This window comes from Denticeps clupeoides, chromosome 13 (genome assembly GCF_900700375.1).
Source record: "Denticeps clupeoides chromosome 13, fDenClu1.1, whole genome shotgun sequence".
NCBI lineage: Eukaryota > Metazoa > Chordata > Actinopteri > Clupeiformes > Denticipitidae > Denticeps > Denticeps clupeoides.
Window position 1 is genome coordinate 18,244,390 of NC_041719.1, and position 15,197 is coordinate 18,259,586.

Consider the following 15,197-nt stretch of genomic DNA (forward strand, 5'->3'; position numbering starts at 1 on the left):
TCTGCTTCATTATTGACTGTGAAAGCAAACAACAAACCAAATTTGTTTGGATATAAACACAATCCCCCCACTTCAGACCTTATTAGTTGTGATAATTGGCATGGAATGTAATCAGAAAATTATCATTTTATTCACCTGTAAACAAATGTATTGTAGTTATTGTATTTTACCCAGACGGGGAGGGTTTCCTCACTTATCATGGGTGCATTTTGTTGCAGTCATCTGAAGAAAGTTCACTTTACAAGTAGGACAAGATTCTCCATAATTGTTAACTTCGCAGAATAAAACCAGTCTACAGAGACTGACCACTGTCACTGATGCTATTAGACTAATTAGCTGATTACAGTAGGATTTTGTGGCATTTTTTAAATCAGCTCAGTGGGCATTATTCCTTGTGCTCCAGTGTCAGACTCTTTTTTTTTTTTTAAAGGAGAGATTGATCCACCGTGATTCAAATGGATTCTGTGAATGGAAGAGATCAATCCATTCATGAGCCATAATACAACTGATGGTGATCCACTCTCAGGCCCTAAAGATCCTCCTTCCTTGTGTTCTCACCTTTCCTGGTCCATCCTAGACCCTGTCATTGTGTTGTGACATTTTTCAGCCCTCTCTCCTCGATGTGCCCATAATTAGCCTAATCGTGCCATTAACTCTGGCTCTGAAACTTTGCACTCGGGGCAAAGTTATTTCATAAATCTTTTATGGCTGCCCAGCAGCGCGCGTTATGATAGCGTGTCCCACGGGCCTTGTCTGCTGCGCTCCAATAATATCGTTCAGGTAACACTGGGGGGGCTGCTATCAGCCATCAGCCACCCCCACAGATACGCCTCCACCACCAGCAGCCCGGTAATTAGCCACCGCCGCACGGGGGTGGTTGCTGAACCGAGCCTCTTACCCGTCCCCTTAGACACGTAATCCTGTAAGCGCCATCGGAAAGCGCAGACGGAAGCGAGGCGGGGAGAACGGGAGAAAAGTTCAGGTTATCGGACGGCTTAAGATTCAAAACCGTCAAGTTAAAAGCCCCTTTCATAGCTTTGAAGATGAAGCCCTTTCACTCTGTGTCCACGGCCCTCAAATCACGTCAAGGTCAACATCAGAGTCTCACCTCAGTGCTTGGTGTTATTGGCTTATAGAGTTAATACTGCGTTTTTTTATTTATCGTGTTGTATAAAGCAGTCGTCGGGCTTGTGCTTCCTTTCAGCCCCATCGGCAGTAAAACAAGGCCTTTCATCAATAGCGGAGTTGTGATTATGCCCTGATTTTATTAGAGGCTTCTTGTCTCGCCGCCTGTGTAGTGATCTCTGGGATTAGCTGACTGTGTTCCTAGCATCTAGCTGGGGGGCTGATAAGAGTGCCTAGCTTGCAGGTAGGTCTATGCAAACAGGCAGGAGTCCCTGTTGAGCTCTTCACACAACCTTCCCTTTCCAGGCCCTGGGCTCATACTATTGTCTCACACTATTGTTTTTGGTAAGATGTCTCGCATACCCCTCCCAAGCTCTCCAATCATCCCCATTCACTGTCATGAGATGGTTTGTCCTTCCTCCAGGGACGATGGCGATGAAGGAACAGATAACTGTGTGAGCATGACCCCGGGAGGTTACCTCTTCCAGGATGAAATAATCTGCCTTCCTGCACCGTCTGCTGGGAGAAGATATCAGTCTGGCAGAGAACCTCCTTCTGTAAACACATTTGACTTTGGCTTCCTCCGGCAAACCAACGAATGCACCCTGCATTGCAAATACAGTCAACAGTGGGCCTGGGGCAAGCTTGGAATTCACTCCATGCTTATTTTGCAGCTGTAGTTAGTTGTGGCTGAACTTTGCAAGTATCTGAAGATTCCAGAACTCGGAGTAAAGAGGCTTCATTATTACTGGTTAGATGAAATTGTACTGCAGCTGTTACAGTGTGGATCTTTTGAACTGATATTGTTTGCCTGATGTCTATATTGTTAGTGAGCTTTGCCTCTCATGTCTCCTCTCCTGCTTCTGATTGTCACCAACTTCAGGGGTCAACTATTATTTAGCCCGGAGTGCTGGATAAGACCGACTGACTCTAGAGCGGATTGAAACGGAGAAAGCTTTGCGGGTGAATTTTTCAAGCACCTCTCCACTTTTTTATATAGATAAAAAACTTTCCAGGTAAATGTTTAATTCCATTTGCCTTAAGCCACACAAGATGATAATTCCTGATATCCGCATTAACCTCAAAATCCAAGGATTTGGGTTATTTTAATGATTAATTATGGCAGTCTTTAAAATAATATTGACAGGATTAAGTAACCAGTTGTACAGGAAGGCTCTTTAATTCACTTAAAAAAAGCAAGAATGAAATATGTTATTAATTCAGGCTGAAGTGGGAGCCTTTCTGTTCTTAGCTCTTCATTTAAAACAGTGCTTGGCAAATGTATTACTTTTACATTCCATTACCTTGTTATTTCATAGACCTACCTTGCAGGTCCATTTTTTCCCCATTATCAGTTTCAAACATGCTTATCAAATATAATTTAGATGTGACACCATCCTCAACATGCTGGTGGCTGTACTGGTTGAAGTAGACTGTCTGTAATGGGCAGAGCATCGAACACCCACCTCGATAACCAGATAGCAAGCACCCAGTAGTCAGAAACAAAGAGATGGGCCAGAAGATGATTGAACACAGGCCGTTCACCAGCAGCTGGGCTCCAATCTGTAACCCTACACCAGATCTTCTCAAATAGTGGCCGTGGAGCAATGCCGAGGGGAGCACTCAGGGAGACTTGCTTTTTTCGACCTGAGTAAAGTTAGCAGTGAATTCTGTATTCGACAGTCATTAATAGAAATTTACTGGATTTGCCTTGACTCAATAAGCAAAAACCTAGAAATCTCCACTTTCACAAAAAAGTCAAGTCTGTGAGCTTACACATACACATTGGTTTTTCAATTACTGCGACTGATACATTTTTATTTAAAAACAGCACATGGTGACACAACGAAATGTGTCCTCTGCATTTAACCATCACCCTTGGTGAGCAGTGGCACCTCAGTGGGAACTTGACGGTTCAGGATTCAAACCGGCATCCGTTCTTTACCTGCTAGGCCACTGTAATACAGCTGCTCTTCCACTTGCTGCACTTTTGACGGTATACAACGTTTCAAAATAAAAATTCCAAATGGAAAGACAGGGAATGATTTAATATGTATTAAAGTTTATGGTTAGGGTTTTACTTCTGTCTGGGATGGTTTAGAAGGAATGCTTACTTCTTCCTGGGGTGCGTAACAGAAAATAAAAATCTACAAAAAAAAGCTTATATTAAGCAGTCTCTAATAAACTGGCCAGGAAGCTTACTGTGGCAAGCACTTTGGAGAAACCACCCTCATTTCCAAAAAAAATATCACAGAAAGCATGGTGCCTGACATGTAGCAATCAGTTTCTGTGGGGGATTATATGAGATTATACATCAAATCTAGCAAATAGTAAGACGAAGGGGCCTATCATCATCCTAAAAGCCTCTAATTCACTCCTGCAAAATGCCAACAACATGTTGCTTGGGATTATTGACCATACTGTTTATGAACAAAGCACGCTTATCCCACAGTTCCAGCAGTGACACCCCCACCCACCCCACCCAGCCTATCCAAATTATACCTCTATATGCTGATTTTTCATGTAACGCCAGGATTTAGTATCCATAGAGTTCATTATGAATCTTTTGATGGGCGATCCTGTAGGCAAATGTTCAGCCCTGCTCGGCTCTTTGTTCGGAAGCCTCGGTGGAAATCTCACCACCGTAAACCTTTATTAACAGGCCCATTGTTGTGAAATTGTCCGCCATTCAAAATGCCTTTTTAGCTGTGCTCATCGATTTGGGGATCGTCAATACGATAGAGGACATTTTTGATCCTTCTTTTGATCCTGTTGTACGTGGCGCTGTGAGTCCCTGGGAGAATAAGATGTTTTTGAGTGGGGTGAATTCAAATTGAAGACTTGACTGGGTGTGTTCCTTAGAAAGTGCCATTCCTATTAGGCCTCCTTGTCAGCATACATTAGCGTAGAGGCGCAGCGTCACTATGGATTCTTTGAGACACTTTAAACCAGATTCTGCCTTGTCCTTCATCATCCCACTCACAAACAGCATGCCAGAACAATTCGTCAAGTGCTTATCACAAGTTTCAAAGTTTCATTTGTTCTGTGAGCACTGAAGTGTTTGTCAAAGGACTCTTACTCCATTGTGGGTTTAGGAATGCAGGCTTATAAACATTCAAGTAGCATCTCTGCAGCACGTTGTCTATGCTGGAGAGAGGAGCTCGGACATTTTTCTAAATTGTAAAGGTATTTCAATAACAATCTGACTTGTATAAACTGAGAACGTAGAGAACAAAAGAGAGAGAGAGACGCTCAATTCTGGAGATCTAAGCAACGTGTATAGAGAACCACTCAGGTCCTTGGTTGCAGCTGTGTGGTTACCCATGATGACCTGGGGCAACTTATTCATCTGTGCCGATCCTCCTTACAACCTGCAGTCCCCTTCCTCATAAGTAGGGGACTCTCACAGGTGCCGGGTCTTCTGGGATTTGTAGTTCCCACTTCACATGGTAGCGGGGCAGGTGTAGAGAGTAGCAGGTAGCAGCTCGTGAGGAGCCATGTGGTCTCCCCCAGCGTGTTGGGGTCTCCCAGCTCCTTCCTGGCCCACATTGCGTCTGTGTCAGTCGGCAGATGTCTGCCTCCATGCCTGCGCGGAATGATTAATTGCATTGAGACGCTGGTAAGGCTCTTAGGCAGTGAGCAATCTTACTTAATAGGTTCGTGAGGTGTCTTATTCATCAGTGCTACATGCGAGGACAGGCTGGGGACCCGTCTCTCTGGGGAAATCGTACCTAACTGGCTATTAACAAGTAGCATGTCCCTTGAGAAATGAGGAGGCGGCTTTATGGGGAGGGGGGGGTGCAAGATTCAATTGATGAAAGCAACAATAAGACTCTCATGGGAACCATTTTGCTTCTTTGTTTTGGTTTTGTTGTGGTCTAAACCCGGCACTTTAGTTAATTAACTCTGTGACATCAGTTAGTCAGTGGTGCCACACAGGACAATTGTAATTCATCTGCTCCTCTAACGGCGGCCTCCACGCAGCCATTGTTGTAACGCCAAGCCTCTTTTCACGGCGTTGTGTGGCCTGACGCATTTTCTCCTGCTCCTCCTCCCTTCTGCAGGTGTCACCCCATGATTGCGTCAGCTCACAGCCACTGAGCAGGAGGGAGCATCGGGACCCACAGACCGAGCAAGAGCTCCATCACCGATGACCATGGTGCCGCACCCCAAGCAGGCCTCTCCTCTCGCCAGGGCCCTCACCCTGCTGCTGCTCCTGCCTCAGCTGTGCTGCCAAGCGGGACCCTCACGGGCAGACAGTGAGTGCAAAAAAAAAACCATAACCATGTAACGCAATTAGTGAATAGATCCCTTTTATAAGTGTGTGTGTGTGTGTGTGTGTGTGTGTGTGTGTGGACATGTAACCGGTAGCCCAGAGCAGTATGGCACTTTGTCATAGATGGGGGCATGTGGAGAAGTAAGCCTTCATTTTCAGACAGAATGACTCCTGGGCACATGACTTCAAGAGCAAAGTAGAGTGAAAACAAACACACACACACACACACACACACACACAGCACACATAACACCCAATTATTACAGGCAATTCTGTGGGAGTGAGAACCGTAGTTAACATCCATTTACAATTACCTTAATTTTCACATTTACATTAAGGCAATTTGTATAATGTTAGAATTACAACATTATATGCGTTACGGTTAGAGTTCTGAAGCTGTGGAAAAGTTGTCCTCTTAACACACTTTGATGTTAGTCTGGTAATAATGAATAATCTCTGACAAAGTGTGCTGTGCACCTGAAAAATGAATTATCCCAGCGTCATTAATTGAGTTTGTTCTACTGAGCTCTGCAGCTGCCTGAAATCTGTGTTTTTACTGTAAAACACAAATCTTAAAGCTTTACACTGTGGGATATCGGTGTTGCTTCACAGGTGAGCGTGAAACTGGAGCATCAATTAGCATACCTGTCTGTGGGGACGCTTTAGGGAGCCTATCAGTGTGGGATAGCAATGATTCATGAGACTCCCTCTATTTTGGCTTTGTGTCCTAAAGAATGCTGTTTTGTGTGTGTGTGTGAGTGTGTTTGTGTGTTCTGACTTGTCGGTTTCCTAGAGACTGTTGCTTCGATGAGGCCTCATTTGAGAGAATGGGCTGTGAGCATGCATGTTTTACGGTCTTCTCTGGATGGCTCCATTCAGCTAATACAAAGGCGGCAGACTGCATACTTTCAGCTTGTCTTTACAGCTCTCAGGCAGGCCCTGGGCACAATGGGAAGAGTCCTTCACCCGTCCCTGTGCGCACATTTAACAGCTTCTTTACATGGCACTGCATCACTGGCTGTATTGGAAAATCAGGGTGAAAGATCTTCCTTTTATTTATTTTTTAATTGCCGTACTGTAATTAAGAATCATCGTACATCCCTTTGTAATAATTGGTGGTGGCTGAGCAATAAACCTTTAGGCAATGATTGCATCCCATAGCACGTGGACCAAATTGGTCCGACGCTCTGGAATTTGCCCTTTGAAACCATTAGGAAGGACCTTCGGGGAGTTTTAAGAAGAATGTGAATCATTTGTAAATTGTAAAACCTGAATGTTGTCTGCTGTCAAGATCGTCTTTCACAGTTCTGTGTGTAACCTATGATATTTATAGCCACACAGAGCACAAGACAACGTTAAGTTTTGTTGTTGAACCTCGGCAGCTTTGAATGACTAAAATGGAAAATGGAAATTCAGATGAAGCTATGAATGTGTTTGAATGCAGGGTTAGTACTAATTGTTGAGTCAAGTTTTAGTGAAGTGTATGAAATGTCCGATTGACAGATCATGGGTGCAAAGTCATGCTACTCTTACATTAAGATAAATATTTCAATAGATCTTCACTTATACACGCTTTTTAAAAATACTTCTTTAATTTATTTCAGCATTTACTAATTTCATATTCTTTTATTATTATATTATAATAATTATTATCATTTTATTATTGACCTTGAGTAATAAAATCACATTGTATGGCAACCATTTTGCATTTTATTGAATAAAATAAGTATTTTATACAATAGAAACATATTTGATACAGAAACAATTACAGAGGTCAGATGGTCAGAGATCAGCATACAGACCTTCTCCAGATCTTTCAGGTTTTGGGGCTGGGCAGTGTCAGCTTCCTTCATAGATTTTCTGTTGGGTTGAGATCTGGAGACTGGCTAGGCCACTTGAACTGCTTCTCACTCTTTGGTTGTCCTGGCTGTGTGTTTTGGGACATTGTCATGCTGGAAGACCCAGCCAGGACTCATCATACTGAGGCATACATGGCCTCACCCATCCTCTCCTCAATATGTTGCAGTCATTCTGTCCCCTTGGCAGAAAAGCAGACCCAGAGCATGAGGTTTCCACCTCCATGCTTCACGGTTGAGATGGTGTTCTTGGAATTGTACTTATACTTGTTCTTCCTGCAAACGCGGCAAGTGGAGTTCACTCCAAAAAGTTCTGTTTTAGGATCGTCTGACCAGATTATCTTCTCCTGGTGTAGTGTGTTCATAATGGTAACCTTTGAGACTGTAATCCCAGCTCTCTTCAGATCATTGCCCCAGCAGGGGTTACATCTCACCAAGTTGTTTGCCTATTGTCCATCAGCCCATCCCAGCCTTATGCAGGTGTGCAGTTTTGTGGAGAGGTTGGAGTTTGATTAATTGAGGTGTCTTTTTGAGGTGGTAGGTGATCAAATAATAATTTTAAAATCATACAATGTGAGTTTTTTTATTCTGTCTCTCCCATTTGAGGTGTACCTACTAGGGATGCTCATTTCGATTAATTTTCCCAATCGACAACCGCTGTTCGTTAACCAAACATTAACTGATCAGATTAGAATATGGTCACGGCCAGCATACCACCTCCAGCCCACCAGAGGGAGCAAGATCAGCCGGGGAGATAGCGACCCGGAAGCAGAAGTGAGCGGAAGTGACGCACTTGCAGACATGGACGTTGACAAATATTAAATAAGAATTGAAAATAGAACTGAGGAGAGTCTGATTAATTATGCGAACATTTCTTTCAGTTTTATTTTAACATGTGTGAGCAACAGCACAAAGAACATATCAGAACAGAATCTGGATTCACACATCATCAAATTTTCACGTACCTGCAGTGTTTCTGACCACAGACTAAAACAAATTAATATAAATTAAAAGAATAAAATAAATAGGCATGCACTAAATATTTTTTACTTACATAACAAATTAAGATTACAAAATGAAAAAGTTTAGTTGCGAGGTTCTCAGCTGTGTGTCTGCTTGTCATACTCTGTGTTAGTAGTACAGCTGAATTAACTTGCCAGTTTTATCTATGTAGTGGCAAGTTATTGTTATATAGCTTTCCATTGTAAGTGCCATCTGGCAGTCAGTCGTAAGGGCCACAAACTTTGTGCAATTGAGATTTGTTTTAAGTGATTTTTTCCTCTCTTCAAAACAGGCTTCAATTCTACGGGTAATAGTAGGTCTTGATGGGATATCGTAATTAGCCTCAATATAGCTTAGCAGCTCTCGAAAACCTTCACCACAGACAACGCTGATGGGCCTAATGTCCTTAACTAACACTCAGTTAGAGTGTTAACACTCAGGGCCATCTTTGTTGTCCTTCATTGCACAGTGCTTGTGGATGTTTGCTTTGCTAGTGATATTGCATCGTACTTGTACTTCTGTTGTATTTTAATACCGCGTAGCATATTTTGCAAGTCTCTTTGTAGAAATGGTCCCACACAGTACTTATTTTCGCTCGCTTCATTTTGTTTGCCCAGCAAAATATGTCTGAAGGCACGTGTGGTTGCACGTTATAACGCCCCATGAGTTAGCAAATGGCGTATGTGTAGCATATTTATGCCGCAAAACTTTTTACTACTACTACTACTACTAATAATTATTATTTAAATATATATAAACATTTAAACCATTTAACTGATAACAATAATTGGACAAAATTCATTCTTTCGGTTAACGTTTAAACGGTCAATATGAGCATCCATAGTACCTACATTGAAAATGATCTCCACAAATATCTTGACAAATTGACAGTGTATCAAATACCCCATCCTCCCCCCACTGTATGTAAAGCACCTTGAATTGTCACTGTGTATGATATATGCTTCATAAATAAGCTTGACCTTGCCGTGCCACGCTATATCACCGGTAGACTCTAGTTGAACCGCTGTTAGTGAAGGTAATGGTCACCCCTAGGCCTAGTAGCCTATATCTCCATCCACTGAACCATAGGCTGTTAAACCCATTTTAGTATAAGAAGGCATCACTAAATCACCCCATGTAGTAAAAAATACGATTGTATTCATGGGTAGACGGGGCGGTCAATTGTGTTTGTAACCAAGTGTAGTGACTTTTATATTCCTCTTTGTCAGTGTATATCTGCGAGTCTGGATTAGTTGGGGCTGTTTTTGGTCTTCACCATGGTAAATTTGCAATAAATTAAGCATTGTACATTATTCTAACTTTCTGAAGAAAAACAAATGTATTGCTGCAGACTATTGACATGAAGGTTTTGCTCTGAGGCGGTTGTTCATGAATATTACCCTGGGGAAGTCCGCTTCTTTATTACCTGTAAACCTGGCTAGCGGAGTGTAACATAGAACACTGTTTCCTTAACCATCGAATGGCAAACATTTTAAAGCCTGACTGCAGTGCACTCTTCTCCAATCTGGTCGAATAATTCCAGCGGTTTCTGTAATTATCAAGAAAAAGAACATTGTGGGATACTCTCAGAACGGGGTTCTGTTATTAATGAGATGACGGTCAATTAATACAAATGTTTAATTCCAAGATGTTTGCCACAAAACTGTCACAACACACTCCAGGAACATACTAACAATTGATTGTGGCTAAATTAAAAAGCCACTTTTAATTCGTAGTGGCTTTATGACACTGCTGTGTGCTGCCAAACTACAGACAGGGGACAACTTTGAAATGTCAGCGAGGCGTCGGTAGACCACAGGACAGCTCCAACGCGTCCTGTTTGTTACCTCTCTGTTTACCGTGTGGACCGAGCACTTGTCTCAAAAATCCGGCAAACTAATTGGCCAGATCAGTTAAGTGCCCCGCGGATAGGCTGGTGGAGGTGGGTTCACTGCGGAAAAAAACACCACGCTCCTGAGGAGATTTGTATTGATTTGCAGTGACCCTTTAGTCTAGGGGCACACGTGGGCATAAAAAAAATGCGGCAACATGTCTCCCCAAATGAGATTTTCTGCTCATTTATTCAGAGCCCCCCGTCTGTGCCACATTTGACTTGGCAGGTCTATAACCATTTCAATGAAGCTCTGTACAGAGTGACGTGCATAGATGCTGCACACAATTTTAGTAATTTGGCCTCAGGGCTGCTTTTTCCACGACCGACACGTTCTCAGCAAAGGTCTCAAGGCCGCAGAGTGTACAAACAGGAGAATATTAAGGCGGGTGTTTGAGCTCGGGCTTTTTCTTTTTATTTCAATGTGTTTTGTAAAGCCTTGCTCTTAAACAAGGGTGAGAAAAGGCTCTCGGCTGTACTCCTCTCCACCACTGAAACCCCAAGACATTTTCAGTGTCAGATTCCCCAACGTGTGAATTCTTGTGGACTTTTTTTTTTTTTGTGTGTGTGTGTGTGTGTGTGTGTATGTCTGCTTTCTCCTCTCACTGGCTGCTTGAACCCTTCTGCGCCACGGCACAGACAAATTGTGTGAAGTCTTTGTGTTTGTGGTTCCCCTGGGTCGCATTCGGATGATGATCTGCAAAATAGAATCTCTTATTTTCCTCCTTTGTTTCCTTCTCCCTGCCTTTCAAGTCACTGTGTGGTAGTTCTCACAGACTTGTGTGGGAGGCAATTTGAGGGCTGCAAACACGGAGTGAAGGGAACAATGTATTATTTATAAGAGCAAATATGACCGGTGGTGGTGATGCTTTAGCATACAGGTCTTCCAAACAGCGCTCAGGCTTACAGAGTTTCTCACACAACGATTGATACTTTTTCTGCCGCATATTTTCCACTCTCTCCGATGCTGGCTAATGTAAGACTAAGCCTACTTGTGCAAGCTGCACCGCCATTCCACAATAAGGGGCTTTGCTGGGAGATTTGGCTTCTCATCTTCCAGCCCGTGTAACCGAGTCAGGCAGAGCCCATTGTTCTTGGCCCGCTGCAAATCCCAATGTATCTAATTAGGGGCGTGAGCGTGCCCTTCCTCCTCACGCCTCTTCCCCCAGCTGCCTCCACCACATCTGCACTGATCCAACCGTGGGCCCTCCGAGGCTTTGAAGAAGGTCATGTTGCCAGCACCCACCCATACCAGTATGCGTTGCTTGCTTTCGGAACCGTGAGCCCAGCACGACCCAGTTAAGTGCTGTGAGACCCAGGAGGACCAGCCATCTGCGGACAAGGTCATGCCAAGGTGTCTGCAGCGAGTCTAACGGAGAGAGAGAGAGATGCCACTTGACATCTGTTTTTGAATCTTTGCTTTTTTTATTCATCCGTTGGGTGGGTTGCCTAGCGGGTAGGGAAATGGACCCGTAATCAGAAGGTTGCCGGTTCAAATCCCGAACCACCAAGGGGCCACTGAGGGGCCACTGAGCAAAGTAGCGTCCCCACACACGTCCCCACGGGCATCTGTCGTGGCTGCCCACTGCTCACCAAGGCTGATGGTTCTAAGAAGAGGACACATTTCATTGTGGCACCGTGTGCTGTGCTGCAGTGTTTCAAAATGGCAATCACTTCACTTTCACTGGTGCGTTCATTGGTGGTTTCAAAACATTTGCATGGAATGCGTTGGCAAAGCATTTACTGTAGTTAAACGGCAACTGTTAATGGGGTTTGCACCTTTTGTATGTGGCAGAACTAAAATGCTGCACCCCGAGGCTACTTATTGGACTGTGTTGAAGTGTCTGCTGCGTATCGATGCTGGGGCTAACTGACACGGATGAGAATCGATTTTCTTAATGACATGCAACTGTATCTACAGCAGGACAGTCGGTGACAGGCATGTCTGGAAACGTTTTCACCTGCAGTGTCTGACACTAACCCATGGAGGGAGAGATGTCGGTGTACTAAATCCAGGTGTGTTGTCTTCTAAGCATATATTTAGTATATCTTGCCATTTTGGAGGGTGGGGTACCTGTCATGTATAAAAAAAGGTAGTTTATGAAGGTCCACCCAACCAAATAAAATTCAGCTTGATCTTGGTGATCAGCTTTGGGCAGATTTTTCAGAATCATGATAAAAAATGGCAGAAATTAGCATATTTGGTGTGCATTTACATTACTTTTAACTGGAAACTCGCAGAAGGTCCAGGAGTCTTCCGCATAGGCGGTTTCTTGATGCCCGCAAATTTGATAAAATAAAATATCACGCGTGAAGCCTGCACATGATGGGACGAGAGAAAGTTATTTATGTATTTGAGTACATAAATGTACGCTATGTACAAAAAAAATACGTTTTTGCTTACAGCTCCCTGTAAGTGATAGAAGTGCGAGTTTTGGGGATGAAGCCATCAAGAAGCGACCATGGTCCTTGTCTATTCAGTTCATGAGCAATAAAGGAATTGATCAAATGTGTTGACTGTGCTAGACATGTGTTGTGTTATGCTACAATATGCTATTTTGCACATTGTTATATAATTCACGGAGCAAAGAGCTGTCACTCAAATACTTGCTGGCCAATGATGGGAAGCCCCACCTACACGAGAGATAAAAGAGTGTATTGTGATCATTTTTTGACACATTGCCCATCTCTATATTTAGTACATATTTAATAGATTGATTATCCCATTACTTGGGAGGAAAAGCAACATTAGCATGTAATTTTTTTTTTGTTGTTGAAATTTCCATGTTAAAGAAATGTTTAACATAAGGACAACTGTTGGCTGAAAGCCCACAGGCACCTTCAGAAGTATCAAGGACAACACTAGACAAAAACAGGCAACACAGTGCCTGATGTATACTGGTGAAATATACTCCAAACTCCAAGGATCTGGAACGCTGGCTATGAACCTAGCGTGGACCTATGGATCTGGCATTTCTGTTCACACTAAAGGTATCCAGAAAGGACCTGTTTTTGTTGTATCTGTACTTATTTTCTGTACTTGCATGTGAGACCTCGCCAGTCATTGGTACTGTTTCATTTTAACATTCACATTTAGTCATGTACAGACCGAATAACCGGATGTGTTCTCATTCTTGAGGGAATTATTCAAGATCAGGGAATGATTTTGGTTGTCAAATGTCCCAGTATGCAGTATCACATAATAATCGAATAAAATCTGTTGCAGTGTAATTTATAGTGGCAATAAACACATTTTCATTTTAGAATGCTGATTATTTCATTTATTTCAATATATTCATTTAGAATATTACTTTGAAATAGTTTGTGGTTGACGCATGATGGTTGGAAAAATTAAGTCTGAGGAGGAATGTATACTGAGAAAATGTAGTATATTTTTGCCTCCTATAATTTACCACACTGTATCTTGAACCTGACAGTTTGTTGTTATGTTATTGTACAGTGAAGATAATGGTAAAAAAAAGAATGCAGGGAAGAGTCTATCCGAGCTTAGCTGTGACACCGAGCACCACTGTCTCAGAAGAAGACTGAGCATTATGCGTTCTGCTTTCCCCGGGAGTCTAGACTCTTGAGCTGAACTTGCCAAGATTGGGGTACCTGCAATTTACTTTGCATTATAGCCCTGGTTAGATGACTAATTAGAGGTCTTATTTGCTAAAGAGTCCTAGCTGATGTGAAGGTTCATAAACATTGCTAACATTGTCCACAGTCAAATAACATCATATGTGATATTAGCAAATTTTTCTTATTATTAATGGTAAGCTGGCCGTGTATCAATGGTGCTGAGGACTACCTGGCCAACACAGATTCAGCACACCAACTTGCCATCTAATTAACAGTTTACAATGTCGGTCCAGTGTTACATATTCTTGAGACTGTGAATTGCCCAACCAGAGATGCACCCTTTGACATAGAAGAACCTTGAACATGAACATGGTGCTAGGTGATGAACATCTTGCAAACTCTGGGCTGCAGAGGACATTTACATTTAGATTTACAGCATTTAGGAGACACCCTTATCCAGAGTGACTTGCAATCAGTATTGACAGGGACAGTCCCCCTGGAGACAAGTATCTTACTCAGGGACACAATGGTAGTAAGCGGGATTTGAACCTGAGTCTTCTGCTTTATAGGCGAGAGCGTTACCCACTAGGCTTCTACCAACCACTGATGAGGTGATGAAGATGAGTAGAGGAGTCGCAATATGGATGATAACATCTTCAATTGTTTATGGGGCTTCATAGTGATTGAAGACATCTAGTGAAGATAGCTGTGAAGATGACTGCCTTAGGTGGCACCACTGAGTCCCAGAAAAAGCAATAAGTGAAAGTTAAAGAAGGCATATGGGGTTTCATAAACTGAATATCTGTTCATACATGGCATGGAGGGAATGGATTAACGGAGGCATACAGCAACATACAGAGATAAAAGGTAAATAGTACAACACAATATATATTGTGTTTTCTTTCTGACAACTTCGAACTTTCCATCTAGAATGTCAGCAAGAAAAATGTTTTTAAAGGTCCCCTATCATGAAAATTTCACTTTGTGAGATTATTTAAAATCAATACAAGTTCCCCTAACCTGTCTGTGGTTCTGCAGTGGTCCTGAATGGTGATAGATGATAAATGGTGTAAAGAGGGCTTTTGGTGTTGATTACGTAATTTCTGCAAATGCCCCCTCAACAATGCATTGTGCAGCTCTACAGACTGTGTTAAAGCTGGGGGACATTGTTTTGGCTAAGGGGCATCCAGATGTGTGCCACACTACTATATCGGTTAGTGATATCCTGGGTTCTAGATGTGTAATACATATCCCCTGATTATAAAGATTATAAAGTGAAGTGATTGTCACAGCACACGGTGTACACAGTGAAATTTGTCCTCTGCATTTAACCCATCACCCATGGTGAGCAGTGGGCAGCCATGACCGGCGCCCGGGGAGCAGTGTGTGGGGACGGTGCTTTGCTCAGTGGCACCTCAGTGGCACCTTGGTGGATCGGGATTCGAACCGGCAACCTTCTGATTAC

At 42.9% G+C, this 15,197-nt stretch overlaps 1 protein-coding gene across 23 annotated transcripts in view; it reads left to right on the forward strand.

Moving 5' to 3' along the window:
* ptprfa (protein tyrosine phosphatase receptor type Fa) overlaps positions 1–15,197 on the forward strand; it is a 176,959-nt gene that overhangs the window by 55,432 nt on the left and 106,330 nt on the right. For all 23 annotated transcript variants that reach the window (XM_028999941.1, XM_028999942.1, XM_028999955.1 and 20 more), the window contains exon 2: positions 5,190–5,384. In XM_028999941.1, coding sequence (XP_028855774.1) covers positions 5,276–5,384 — 109 coding nt within the window. In that variant the 5' untranslated portion in view covers positions 5,190–5,275. The remainder of the gene's footprint in view (positions 1–5,189; positions 5,385–15,197) is intronic.